Here is a 15,000-nt window from a genome sequence, read left to right as displayed (position 1 = left end):
CTAGTATAGGATGCAGCTCTACTGTGATTAGGATTAGGCTCCATTGTTTCCCTTGAATATTTTTTGTGCCTTTTGTTTTCTAAACCAGTCAAGAGACGCTGTAATATAGCTGCGTTCTGACCCCTTTTCCGAAGGTCCATTCACTTGATCTTCCTTGCATTTATTTCACTCATTTGTCTGCCTTCTGTGATTGTCCATATCAATTTCTTTGTGTTAAGTGAACTACTCTAGTTATAGGCGCTCAAAATACAGCAGTATCTGAGCTGACCGTATTTTGGTTACGGTTAGGTTAAACAAATGTAGGTAGGTTAAACAAATGTTGAAACCTCTATTACTGGTTAAAATGAGTATACTATCTCTTCACGTATTTCGGGGCAAATGAAAGTCAGTATTTTTGTCGAATGCGTACGCACGTTAACGCATTTACTATATCGATCAACATCTGAGAACATAATGTTGTATGGGAATAAGGTCATCATGTATCACGCGATTGGTCGGCCGTAGCCTGATATGAGTTTACATACACGTCACTCATTGTGCTTGATTCACCCAGACAGAGAGATTCTGGGGGCATCCACTTCGCTGGAAGACGTGCCTGTGAGAAAAGCAATTATGAAATCTCATCAAACAATCAATCTCCTTTACCTTTACCATAGAAAATCTACAATATTAGGAATACGACAAATTAGCGTGATACCTCCTTGCCTTGGAACAAATTGGCCCTGAAAACGCACCTTAGAGCTTCGCGCATATATGTCGGCGTTCACATCACGCGCAAGTCCAAAGTCTGAAATTTTGCATACTTTGTTCTCGCCCACGAGAATGTTACGAGCGGCCAAATCTCGATGAACAACCTGTAACCAAAAATGAAGCGTAACAAGGGCGTATCCAAGAACGTACGTACTGACCAATTTATCTATTCAGTCAATGGTGATTTTAGAAGCAGCCAACTTTTGTATTATTGTAGATGTTCATCATGATACCGTGACCAAGGTGACTATGGTTGATGACAGCGAACGCTATGCTAGGGAGACGTCACCGATCTAAAGACATCAGGAGATAAATAGCAATAACTTAATCTCACCCTCATGTCGGCCAATTAGCTCATCCCATCTGCAATCATCCAAGCAAATGACAGAAGATCCATTGCAGTGAGCCTTGATGTAGGTTTCTTCTCTCCTGAATTATAAATGTCGAAGTAACCTCTGCTCCTGCGCAGATAACCAAGCAAATCCCCATAGGGCATGTACTCCAGAGCAACAAAAAGAGGATCTGCAATTTTAGCAAATTGATGTGGTTAAAAGAAGATAGAGAGAAGATAAGATAAGAAGAAGAAAAGATCATGGAGATATTTGTAAACAGACTCAGAAAATCGTTTACTTATGTCCATTTCCAAACTATTGGAAGCAGGATTTTTTTTGTCTACACACCCAGACGTTTTTTGGGTTATGAAAGAATTATTAAAACTAACAGTACTCACCACTGCGACTACAGCAGCCAATCAGCTGTAATACATGAGGATGAGACTTGAGACATTTCATTACTTGTAACTCTGTCAACATGTCTTGTTTGTCTTTGATAGTTGCATTATCTTTTGTGAAAATCAAAACAAAGCAAAAGTTAAATTTGTATTCTTCAACAGTGGACACTTTGCTCCTTAACTTGTGTACCTACTCTCCTAAGAAATGCTTTATGGTGTGGCATAACCTTCTGGAGCGGAAGAATTTTCAACACGACGCACAGATTTGTTGGGAACTTTTCTGCAAGGTAAAGAAAGTTTGAACATATCTGTACGTAATATCACAAAAACCAAATGTCATTAGGGATCAGTTAAGATCCTCGACGACGACGTCGGGGACAACCACACAACACAATGATATGATTGGTTGAAAGAGCATGCATAATCGTGCTGCACGTGCGGGCACGGATTTTAGCAAGTATCTTAGCGGTTCTCTGCAAAGCGACGACGTCAAATCACCAAATTCTAGGTTTTGACGACAACGTGAGCAAGCAATAGACAATATTTCATTCAATATTTTACTTTGGAACCGCTCGTACCGATTTATTTTTAGGATACTTTGCCCACATTGTAGGACGTGAACGAGAAGAGCAATCTCTTGCCAACTGTTAACTCTTGCTCTGGCCCCGAATACTCCTGGCACTAGTGTGCGAGTGTCTCGCCCCTACTACGCGATCATACTGCGTACTGCCATTTTAGTGTCTTTCTTTTGTCTGCTAGACATCCCGCGTTTGACTTGGAAAAAAAACAGCAACTAAGCACTTTCCAGTCTGTTATTAGGAATATGATAAAAAAAGACTGACTAAAAACAACTTTTACATGGCGTTTTCATAGTAGAGAATGTATGATTAGTAAGTGTTATTGATTGAGGCTGGTAGCCTGAAATTGTGGAGCCCTTGCTTACTCAGATATTGCAAAACAGTAACTTATCACTGATTCTTGTGTAAATTAAACCCTTTTTTACCTTTGCCGATAAAGGAATAAACCAGTCAAGGCAGCCACAGTGAAAAAAACTATACCAAGAATTACAGATACAATGATGTAAGTAGTATAGTTGCCCTGTTTGTTTCCTCTGGAATCACCTGAAACGTGGAAAAAAAACCCCGAAAAGATGGGAAAAGTTGTTTAACACGTTGAACTTTGAAATAGTAAAAACCCCAATACACGAGCAACACACGAGCACAATCAAGAGGCAACATAAATGACTCACTGTCCATTATCGTCATTAAGATTACTTCACTTGAACTTTGTCCGACATGGTTTTCTGCCATCACCTACCAGATTACAAATTTCAATAAATAAGACGCAAATGCATAATATTTTTGTTTTTCGGCCATTTCAACTTCAGTAGAGATAAAACACACACGGCAGGCGGAAATGAACATAGTGAACAAACTTCTCATTATAATATATATAATGCGAAGTTTGCTCACTATGTTCATTTCCGCCTCGTGCGTTTTATATTTACTGAAGACGAAAGTCCAATCGATAAGTGCGTCAATCAATCAATCGATCGATCGATCGATCGATCGATCAATCAGTCAACCAATCAACATTTTGAGTAATTTGATACACCGCACAGAAACGTGGAGCCTATCCCTACTGCTAGTTCTGAAATGCCATCATGCAAAGCACGTAGTTTGTCTGACTGCTGCTCTACACTACTGCTCTAAATAATCAGGTATCCTTACACGTCACGCCTATCTCCTCCCTGAAAAAAATAATTATTATCGACCCCAAGTTATCTTAAAAGCGACCTCAAGAATGAAATATGCAAGAGGGTTATTCCTTGTAACTTGTAGTGTTTTGAATTTGTATTTGAGATGACAGCAGCGGGATTGAAAATAATTAATTCTTGAATGATGTAAGGGATCTAGCAATTAAATGGGGCACTCATACTTGTGTTCTGTTTTATCGGCCTTCCTGTGTATGTTTATCTGTCGTGAACACTTGCTTTGGGAGGCAAAATTGCAGTGGTCAAAGAGGAGAAATTTATTTGACGTCACAATTAAATTTCCACGATGTTGCGGCCATGGCAATCACTGATCGCTGTGGCCGCAGTAGCTCATGTACTGTCCAATCTTCTCGCAATCCATGCGCTTTCAAAGAGCATGTGTTGAGAATGATTAGAAAAGATAAATTGATAAACCTGTCCAAGTCAAACTTTGAAGTACTTGTGCTTGTACGGACGTTACATTCTATGCGTGGCACAGTACAGTAATCTACCTCTGTCGTTTTTCTTATAATCGTCGGTTAGCTACAAATAATGTATAGTATGACAAAGATGTTCGCAAAAGCCAATCTCTCACCACAAAACTGTATGTTTTTCCAGGTTCGTGCCGAGATTAAATCACATCCGTTTTTGTTGTCTTGAGGGTATGTGAATATTTCGCATCATCTGCTCTTGTGTAGGTCAGATAATAAGCCAGTGTATCGCCATTTTTGCTCGCTAATCTCCACGAAACGTGAATGGTAGTGCCACTTAACGATTCAAGGAACACTTCTACTTTACCAGGAACTTGAACAGCAAAAAAAAAAAAAAAAAAAATCAAACCACAATTTTACTATCAGCAAGTTCCGGGCCCAATAGTTAATCCGCGGTTTCCCGTAAGTGAAACACGTTACTTTGATAGGAGAAACAAATGAAAAACAAGTAAAGAAGCATGCACAGGCCTGGACTTTTCTCAGCGATAAATGCTCCCAAAAGCCTCTTCAATTCCCTTACATTTAAAGAGTATTATAACTTATGATAAGCGCGATTCTTTGGGAGTTTTTGAACTCACTTAACTATTTGGCACAGAAATTAAAATTTCAAAGAGAAAAGAAAACTCACGTGATCCATTTGTTTTAACAGAAACTGATGCAAAGTTTCCGTCAGATCCATGCATCTTTTGAGCCACTACACTCACTCTGTTCCTGGCGTAGATTCTCATCTCGTAAGTGACATATGACAATAGATGCGTGATCATCACGTGTGTCTCGTGCACTCCTTCTTTTCTGGGTATGTAATTAACGTTGTTATCGCAAGTTTTCTCGACGCACTTGTTGGCGTCATCAATGTTGCATGTCTTACGACATTTCACGTCATAAAAACACGTGCTTCTCATCACCTGTTTTTTCAGATGGTTCCCATGCCAACTCTATGGCACTTTGGTTTACGAATGTGACCAGTAAATTTCGTGGTGCTGATGGAATTTCTAGGAAAAATGTTTAAAAGCGCAGTTTTTGTCTTTCATGAGAATTGATGTCACACCTAATTTTGCATTTAAGCTGCAATATCATAATCATCAGAAATGAAAACTGGATGGCTTAACCTGAAATTGCAGATGGGTAACAACTTACGAAAGGAGGTTCATTACATTTAACGTACCAACTCATTATTAAAGAAAAGCATGCAGATAGCAAAGATTATTGTACATGGAGTGTTGCACGGTGTGTCGTTGCAGACTTGGGTGAAGATAGTGGAATAGAGGGAAAAATTAGACATTTAATATACGATTATAACTGCCTGTGATCTCATCCAAGAAACGGGACATTTGGAACAGCATCCTCCCTATACAAAAGTATGGAGGTTACACTTGCCAGTGTTTAACTACAGAATTCTCTTCCACTTTCTAGCATAAAAATAACATCTATTGTATCCTGTCTCTTTCTTTAAGAGCCCGAATGCCAACTAAGGTGGCACAGTATTCGGCATGTTACTGTCATGCTAGTGTGAGTGGAATCAATAAACAAAATATTGATATGTACCTGTGCAGTTCCATCCCTTTCCTTCATTGAAATTTTTGGGTGGGCACGCTGACATTTTACTTAAAAAAGAAAGAACAACAACTGTCAGTAATCACGAGCTGATTTTTGAGAGAGAACTTTTTTGACCATACCTATTGAACTTAGATTTTGTTGGCGCAGCGGTCCCACATAAGGCATTTTCAATTTTCCAATGTGAATGGTCAAAAAATGCAAAAAATGTGCCAAAAATAATATTGCAAAAGCACCCAAATGTTTATGGCCATAAACCCAGTATTTTCTTTCTTTCCAAATTTGTCATTTTCATCGCACGCGCGCCACTTGTTTTTGTGATGTGGTTTATCGAGAGTGAATTTTCAGTATTTGCACACACAAAATGTTTACAAAATACAAAGTTTTTTCCCGTAAACTTTGTATTGTTAGCCCGTCTAGTTTTTGTTTTCTCTTTTGGCTTTTAGTTTGTTTTTCATGTCATAGGATAATACAGAAGTGGTCCGGCACGGTCTACTATTTTGTGTTTTCATTTTTGGTTCACTGTTTCTATTAGATGCCCTCCGGATTGCTAGGCCATTATTAAAGCTTGATTACAGTACTATATTTACAACTTTGCCAATGGAAAAATAATACACTCTTCCAAAATTTGGCTTAAAATCACTATGTGGTAAAAGAGTGCATGGATATGAAGAATGAAAACCTTCCGAGGAGGACTTTTCATAAAGTAAATGATGGAAATTATATCTTTCTTATAATTATCCCGTTTATAATGATTAGAGACAAATGAATTTTTGCGTGGTTGCTTAGCACTGTATGATGGAGGTTGTTTCAGGATTACGTTCACAAAGTCAAGCAATTTTTATTCGAGCACTCCACAGATACCGCGAGCCTAGTCTAGTTTGTGAGCATCGAGATTAACTTCTTCTGACCTTTCCCAGCTACAAACATTTCAAAGCATGTGTTTTTTTTGCAACCATTGGCAACCACTAATGTTTTGAATTTCGGCTGAGTCCTCGCCGAGGAGAGATTTTGGTCCTTCCTTAATAGTAACTTTCCTTGGAGATGACCAAAAGGATCGTGGCCAATGGGGGCAAAAATGAAGAAATGATCATGCATTGGAAGAAAAATTATTATGTGTCCAAGAGCGTCTTCGTAGCGAAGACATCCAGTTTCCTCGCATTCAAAATTCCCTGACTGAGATGTGGAGGGAAAAGTTCTCCCTGTCTACTCACTCAGTACAAAAAAAAACAATCATGAATCCACGGAAGAAAAAACAGAAAATGATAGGTTCAATTGGCACTTGAAACAAAAGGGAATGAATAAATCATGAATACCAGAAAAAGCCTGTAACAGAACAGATAGCAAACAGGTAAGTGTCTGCGACAGCATTAGTTATATGTTTCTATCCTCCATTCAGTTTAGAGAACGCCGCTTGAGGTTGATAGGCATGTTAACCTCGAGCTCATAAAATTGATTCTGATAATAATGAAGAACAAAAGACTCACTATGTCCTTGCTTGCTATAGTAGAAATGCATCTTCACCCTTCCAGTGTTGGTAAACACCTAATCTCCCAGTTCTGTACCGAGGGATTCATATAGCTTTTAAGACTTTTGCTTCGAAACGCAGCCGGTTTGGAAGGAAAACATATCTGCTTCTCGATCTACTTTGAGGTGAGTGCTTTGAAGAGGTTTCAGTTTTCAGATAGACAATTCTCTTTCCTCTGACTTACGTAGTGAGTATAATTGATTCGATAATTGTTATTTGCGTTCCCTACTCAAAACGCTACTTTCATCATGGCAGAACTTAATATCGGCCAACTGGAAAACATGGACTGGACTTTGGACTGGACTTTGGACTGGACTTTGGACTGGACTCTGGACTGGACCCTAGACTGGACTTTATTAAACGAAGCTAATATTTAACCAATAATATAACGATTAACCGCTTCTCTTTAATTATTAACCAGCGAGAATGAGAATGAGAATGGATTTTTTTTTTCAAAGGGAACGTAAACGAAAAATCTAACAATGCTGCCCAGTAACTTTCAATCAAGTCAAGCTACTATTACGTGAATACTGTGGCGACGATATATCTCATGCGTGCGCTGTCTAAAGAATGTAAGGAATGTAGTCCAATTCAATATATTCGATAAGTTAAGCGCGATCGCTTTGCGATCCCGCTTAACATGAACTAAAACTATGCAACAGGGAGGGAGCCACAGCGCCTTAAAATTATCTTGCTTTGAAATATCTTATCAGGAATATCTTTCCGTTTTGGAATAAGTAGCCTTTGTTAGGCAATCCTTTAGCCTTTATTAGACAATCGTTCTTTTTCGTACGCTACTTTACTCCCATTCCATACAATGCACAAATTAACTGTTACGTCTTTCACAAATTACCATCGGTACTGGAGTACAAGCTAACATACGCCGAAAAAAACGAACTGTCATCAACCTTTTTAGTGTTATCGGTACAGTACATACGCCGAAAAAAACGAACTGTCATCAACCTTTTTAGTGTTATCGGTACAATTACATCAGCGTGGTTTCGTGTGAAATGAACGTTTGTGCGATAAGAACTGGAACGTGATAAAAATGTTCACTATAGGGGTGGTCCGCTACATTCCTAAAATAGCACACGCACGAGAAAGGATCGCGTGACGACATTACATTGTCACCTGATGACTTCAAACTTTCACAGCGTTCACGCAATCATAGCAAAGCGTATAAGTGGCGGGGTTTGTAACGTTAATTTACCGCTGTAAACAACTGAAGTGCTTATTTTTCAGTTTCCTGGCTGGTTCAATTGTAGAAATAGTGCGCAAAGACATTGCGCCTAACATATCGAATATATTGAATTGGACTACATTCCTAACATTTTTTAGACAGCGCACGGACGTCTAAAGATATATCGTTGTCACATTCACGTAATGGTAACTTGACTTGATTTACATTTTCTGGGCAGCATCGTTCGATTTTTCGTTTATGTTTCCTTTGAAAAAAACATCCATTCTCATTCTCGCTGGTTAATAATTAAATAGAAGCGGTTAATCGTTATATGATTGGTTAAATATTAACTTCGTTTAATAAAGTCCAGTCCAGGGTCCAGTCCAGAGTCCAGTCCAGAGTCCAGTCCAGAATCCAGTCCAGAATCCAGTCCAGAGTCCAGTCCTTGTTTTCCAGTTGGCCCTTGATATCTGTGTCTAGTTATTTTATGGACTTTTTGTTTAGACAGCAAGATTACTACGGAGGTAAACAAGGTAATCGTTAACCTTATCTTGCCTGCAGGGGAGAGATAAGGTGAAGTGCGGTCTCTTATCAGGGTTATTTCAGAAGGGTAAATCATTAGCTGCCTGTAATTTAGACCAATGCAAAGCCTTCAACCACTTGGAAACTACTTGAAGTGATAAGTCAATTAGTCTACTAAGTTAGACCAGCGAATTAGTCGACTCAGTTAGACTAAGCGATCTATTGCACTATTGGTGCATAATTGTAAAGTAAACGGGGGAGTATGTTTTTGAGATTCGCCACTTGCGTATAGTAAATTTTTATTCCGTTTTCAGGATTAGAGAGGGAGAGTAGTATTTTACAACTATGTGTTGATAAACGTTCTGCATTCTTCCACGCATATCAGATGGTGTTTCAGTAATGACATTAATTCTGCTTTCTCAAGAAGACAGTAGATTAATTAATGTCTTTACATATTAAGTGACTTAACTGCCGCAACTATTCCTACCAGTAAAAGACTACAGATTGGCGTCTTCGCCTTTTGCATTTGCGAGCTAAGGAGCTACCTAAGCCAACCTAAGCCATTATGGAAATTGTAGGGGAGAAAAACATAACTGGAAAGACGAAGGAGAGAGGAAAAGTGTATTCCTCACGTTAAAAGCATTTTGCGAAACAAACTGATATCGTACAAAAGACTACACGGATTTCCTAAAACGTGTTCTTTGAAAAAAGATCGTATGAACCAGTTGACACTGATATGATGTTAACAAGTGGTTAGCACTCAGGGCCACCCACCCTGTTCGGATGACGATTTGAGATTAGAATTTTCGGAACATTTGTTGTAAAATTTCTTAATTGCCTGCATGTCCTAGGATTTTCGAACATCTAAAAAATGTTATAATTGCCCATTTTAAACAGATTTTTACCCGAAAAAGGTCACCTAGAATTTTCGGGATCCTTTTTTCTGGCTGAAATTTTCGAAAAGGTAAGTTTTGATCCCTATAATTTTCGGATCACTAGACTTTCAGCTAGGAAATCCGAACAGATCAAAAATTTTTAGGGGATAAAGATATGCCTATATCTACCGTTTAAATACTAAAATACGTTTAACAATGCTATGTTTAAGTGGTTTTGAACTATATTCTCGTTGAGCACTGGAAAGGTCATGTATTGCGGAGGACGGAGGGGGGAGGGGAGGATTGTTTTGAGTCCGTCTTCTCGCACGGTACGACTTCGCGAATTCTCGCAGAGGAAATGACATCACGCAAACAACTACACGCCTCAAAGCGGTATTTTCAACAAGAACTTGTAAAATGTCGGAAGCTCGTATTATTTCAAGGTTGGGAACTGTTTAACTGATCTACATGAACAAATTATATTTTAATAAATGGTCTTAAACTTTGATTTGTGAAAATATCGGCCCCTTTTTTTTTCATAAACATGAACTTCGTTATAGTTTGAAATCATAATAGTAAAAAAGCTTCCTCCAAATATGCAATGTATTTATCGAGAATTTGCCGCAGGCTACCGCGTATGGAATAATTCATAAATAGATTTATCTTGTGTGGAATCGGTTTTATTGAAAGAGTGCAAGTGGTCCTTTGCTAGGAACAAGAATTCTACCTTTAAAACTGTTACTCCGCCAAAAACATTTTCAATCGAAACTGTATATCCCATTTCAATGGAATATTAACGTAAGCATCCAATTTGAAGGAAAAGGCATAATGTCAAAGGGAATATATTTCTTCCCAAACTTGGAAACAAATTTATAAGAATTGCTTTTTTTTCTAGATTATTCGCTTTCTTTTGTGATGCTCGTAAATGACCAAGTTGTTTATGTAAAACGACTTTTATTCCCGGTTCTCTTGGGATACAGCCTTTCAACAAGCTGCAAATTAAACTGCCAACAGAAGATAACACGTTTGAAATCAAAATGGTTTGCGTGTTGGTTAAATTCATAGATCTTTCTTTTCTTAGATCTAGCTAGAAAATGTGACAAAAAGGCATCCATGTAGTTTTCATGATCGAGAGCATTAATTATTTGGTTTGCAAAAATAAGTACTATGGAAGCAGGTAGAAGAGCTAGTGGTCTATGGCGGCAAGGACGATTTTTAACAAATGAAAAAATATCGTGGGAATTTGTTGAAACCAGCATCAAGTCATTTCCCTATTCAATACATGAATCAAATCATTGGCAGGTGTGAATCTCTAGTGCTTTTATAGACAGATTTGTAACACCTAAATGACTAAATCGAAAGATAGCAATTTGCAAGATGACGATAATAAATCCTTTTCAGCAACTGTCTTAATACGAAAATAAGCTGCTGCGATTGGTTTTCGTTTTTTTTAAACAATCGGATGCGTTGTACGGGAAATTTGAAGTCAAATGAATGCAGGCTACTTTTGCGCTAAAAATCAATTACTACAAATTCAGTGGGCCGGCCTCAACGCTTATTTCATCCAAGAGAGAAATTAAATCTTAACACAGAAGAGAAAACATTACTCTTCATTTATTTTAGGATAATTAACACCAGTAACAAAATGAATTGGAAACTATACTTACGTGTTGTTCCATAGCAAAAACGGCAGACTTGTCACCGTTGCTCTTTCAGAACGGCAAATAAGTCTACGTTATAACGGCGGTTATCCCTGGGTGAAGATGCTCAGATGAAACACCACCTTATTCATGAGTGATGTTCCCTTCATACACCATCACGTGTTGTCTTAAAAGACAGATAGACTATGTGTAAATGATTAAGTTGCAAAGACGCATATTCATGAGGGCTTCTGCCGATAACCATTAATTCGCTTTTAATGGATCCGAAAATTGTGGCGAGATTTTTATCACCCCTTTGTGTTTTCTTTTCTTTTGAGGATCGAGAAATTTGGCTATCCGTTTTAACCGCTGAAAACTTCTAGGGACAAGATCGTTTAAATTCTGAATCACTATTTTTCGTAAAATGAAAATACGAAAATTATAACTCCACAGCAAATTGTTGGAAAACATGCTTCCTTTTGAATAGTATATGACAAACGGTTTTTAGCAACATACAGATTATTATTTAGAACTTACACTGAACAATGAAGCTAAACTGGAGAAGGATACAGCCTAATACCTTTCTCTTTCATGACAGCTCACCAGATGGAAAGATCATTGTGACTTTATAAAGAACAATGCACAGTTCCCCAGGAAAATAATTACCGGTAACTGCACTTCAACACTGCGATTCAATTGGCATTGTAATTCGCAAGTGCTCTTTATCCATGACATAGGCTAACAATGCATGGATTGCCATCACGTTTCTCAGTACAAGGGGTCTCATGAAGAGTTAAGTGTTGCGGGTATGCTCTCTCGAGGAGCATTTTGTTAATAATCTATTTATTGCTGTATTCCGGTTTGAGATTGAACGAATAATTGGATTAGTTGTCCCATTGTATTTTGTAAGAAGGGTGGCAAAAAAGTCAGGTATTATTAAGAAAATTTGAAGGATACCACTTTCGAATTTTTATTCTGAATTTACTCCAAACGAATGTGTCCCGCCTTGTTGGCTGTACTTGATTTTGCTCGCTGGGTGGTGGAAGAAATACAGAAATTATTCACCTACAGAACTACTTCAGAATTTCATTTAGAGACGCGTTCAAGTCGATTTGAAAAGAATCTATTCCCATGAATTTGAATCGAATCCCATAAATGTTCTTTAATAATTAAAAAAAAAAAGATTTTATCACACTCCTTGGAGACACGCTACTTTAACTTTTTACTGCTTTGCAGCTACCCATGCATACTCTCACTCGTTCGGCCTTGTATTTCTACAGTTTTAAGTCGTTTTGTGACATTTCAATGCAGTTTTACGTAATTTTTGTGTGAAAAGAACCTAAATGTAGATCTGCTGTTCTCAACAAGAACTAGTTTGATGAGAACAAAATCAGTTAATCAGTTTTACAAACACTGTATTTTAAAACGTTGAAGTCACGCTGAAAGCAAGTTCATGCTGCTGGACTGACTAGACAGCAAATTAAGTTTTTCTTCTGAACGGTTGTTTCATCCCGGAATCATTGCAGGTCATCGGCCCGGCATGTCGAAATTGACGTAATCCTTGTCATTGTAGACGTCAAGGTTAACGTATGTCTGTGTAAACAACAGAACAAAATAACTTAAAAGGAACTCTCAATTGCAGGTGCGAAGCTAACTCATGTAACTAATCGAAGGGATCTTCAGTATTTAGAATTTAGAATAGCCCTAAGCTCTTTTGGAGATTTACCGTTTGAAGAAGCCGGTGTTGATGAAGAAAAATGTTACAAGCCAAAATTTTATGCTTTGGGCTGGATATAGGGTAATGGAATCCTTTTCGTTTCCTAGATATACCTTACGATCAGCCATCAATCTTCTCATGGCTGTACATATCCACGGGAATGTTGGGCGATCTTCAGGTTTCTCTGACCAGCATTCATACATAACGGAATACCTGGAAAAACATAAATTTAACGAAAGAGGTTGCTTTGTTCGTTTTAATATCCCTTTGTGTCGTCTCAGATTTGTTATGAGATATGGCTGATTTTCTCTGAAAGTCAGGAAAAGGCCAGCTTGTTTGAAACCATCAAACTCATTATTCTCCGCTTCGTTTCTGCGACTCTCATTCTACCGGTCTGGCATTCTGTCGCTCAACCGATGAAACCCGGATATTAATCAGACAATCAATCAATATTCGATCCAACTATGAATCAACCGAGAAGCCACTCAGTCACTCCCTCACACAATAAATCAATGAAAAAGACAATAGAATTGCCCAACAAGTTGCAGACAATCGAAAAACGCATGCACGAGTTCAAATTCATCATTCGACAACTCAGTAAACTCTGAGGTCACAAGACTTTGTCTAAAACCAAGCACAAAATGGAGCACTGGGTCAGAGGCGCAAAAAAAGGAATAACTATGGTTTCGAAAAAAAAACCTTGAAAACGTTTCTTACATTTCATTTTAGTTTGCTCTTAAAGAGAAGCGCATTGGTGCAACGGACTTACAGTTCTTCTGAGATATGAACTGGGCGTGGCATACGATATCCTCCTTCCAGCAAAGAAGCTACCTCTCGAGACTTGACTCCAGGATATGGTGAGTCCCCTAGGAAAAAGGAGTAAAAACGTGGGAAACCCTTTTTTATTTCCCTAACTCTTGCTAGGGAAAGACTATTGTTTCATTTTTTTTTCTTTTGTTACCTATGTTCCGCGAGTTTCACGGATTTTTACACCGAGGATGAATAGGTAAAAAATATTTCTCTCACTCTTATAGAAAAAAGCAGTTCCATCGCAAAAAAAGAAAAAGAGAAGTGTATAGTTACCTATAGTGAATATTTCCCACAAAACGATACCGTATGACCATCTGATATAAAATAAGGAAAAAGAGGGGATAAGCATTGACAATAAAGCCGACCGCGTCTAATTATTTCACCGGAAGCATTCTTCAGCGATGGACACGGACAACGTGCATTATTCATTTTGCATCATTTTATTTATGTACCTTTTGTTGTTTGCAAGTTCAATGGTTGAGCTTAGGGTGATCGATACTTTGTTAAAAAAAAAATGAAGAACTCCAATAAATTAAAATACAATATATTAGCATAAGTGAGGGTAACTATTTTTCAAAGCACAGCAAATAAGTTCGAATCCAAGATTCTCTATATTATATCAGCAGATTGACTTGCTACACCGACCCAACAGCCTCAAGTAAAATTTGTTTTTCCTTTAGATTAGACAGACAGATTCTTTAACTTGTCTTTTAGAGCTTTTTGTCAACAAAAATAGACTGAGTTTACTCAGAATCAAGTGTAGGAAAAATTGTATGAAATGATTATGTGGTCACTGCATGATAAGGAAATTACATACACGTCACTCATTGTGCTCGATTCACCGAGAAAAAGAGATTCCGGGGGCATCCACTTGACCGGAAGACGAGCCTGCGAATGAGAATATACGAATGAATGAATTAATGTATCAGTCAATCAATTCAGTCAGTCAAACAAGGAAGCAAGCAAGCAAGCAAGCAAGCAAGCAAGCAATTATTGAGACTACAAAGTTAAGAAATCAATTTTTTCATAGACCCAGATTATTGAGCCCTTGCATTTTGAAATGAAACGAGTGAACAACAACAATAACAACCTTTATTGATGTTTATTTCCCTGATATACTAAATATATAATTACCTTTGGTGAATAAAAAAGACGAAAAAGGGCTGGCTATCTAGAATAACTACAAAGTTAAAAAAGATAGGTAACCAGAGTGATGCTGATTGCTTTGAAGTCTAGCTAAACTGGCTAAGAACCGCACCTGAGAAGTTCGTACATATATGTCGGCATTCACATCACGGGCAAGTCCAAAGTCTGAAATTTTACATACTTTGTTTTCGCCAACGAGAATATTACGAGCAGCCAGATCTCGATGAACAACCTGCAATCACAAAAGGATCATATCAGTATTGCCGAAGCCGAAATGATTTTAGTGACTTCATTATGTTGAGAC

At 38.0% G+C, this 15,000-nt stretch overlaps 1 protein-coding gene and 1 pseudogene across 3 annotated transcripts in view; both read right to left on the bottom strand.

The window, feature by feature from the left end:
• LOC138053084 (proto-oncogene tyrosine-protein kinase receptor Ret-like) overlaps positions 1 to 11,187 on the bottom strand; it is a 14,426-nt pseudogene extending 3,239 nt beyond the window's left edge.
• Positions 11,188 to 12,215: 1,028 nt separating this feature from the next.
• The window catches only part of LOC138051125 (ephrin type-A receptor 7-like), a 34,667-nt gene continuing 31,882 nt past the window's right edge, over positions 12,216 to 15,000 (bottom strand). For all 3 annotated transcript variants that reach the window (XM_068897272.1, XM_068897274.1, XM_068897275.1), the window contains 6 exons: positions 14,809 to 14,928; positions 14,368 to 14,438; positions 13,824 to 13,864; positions 13,510 to 13,606; positions 12,854 to 12,953; positions 12,216 to 12,616 (listed from right to left, as the gene is read on the bottom strand). In XM_068897272.1, the coding sequence (XP_068753373.1) occupies positions 12,551 to 12,616; positions 12,854 to 12,953; positions 13,510 to 13,606; positions 13,824 to 13,864; positions 14,368 to 14,438; positions 14,809 to 14,928 (495 nt within the window). In that variant the 3' untranslated portion in view covers positions 12,216 to 12,550. The remainder of the gene's footprint in view (positions 12,617 to 12,853; positions 12,954 to 13,509; positions 13,607 to 13,823; positions 13,865 to 14,367; positions 14,439 to 14,808; positions 14,929 to 15,000) is intronic.

This window comes from Montipora capricornis, chromosome 6 (genome assembly GCF_036669925.1).
Source record: "Montipora capricornis isolate CH-2021 chromosome 6, ASM3666992v2, whole genome shotgun sequence".
In the NCBI taxonomy this organism is placed as follows: domain Eukaryota; kingdom Metazoa; phylum Cnidaria; class Anthozoa; order Scleractinia; family Acroporidae; genus Montipora; species Montipora capricornis.
Note: the sequence above shows the minus strand (reverse complement) of the source record. Positions and strands in the feature narration are given on the sequence as shown.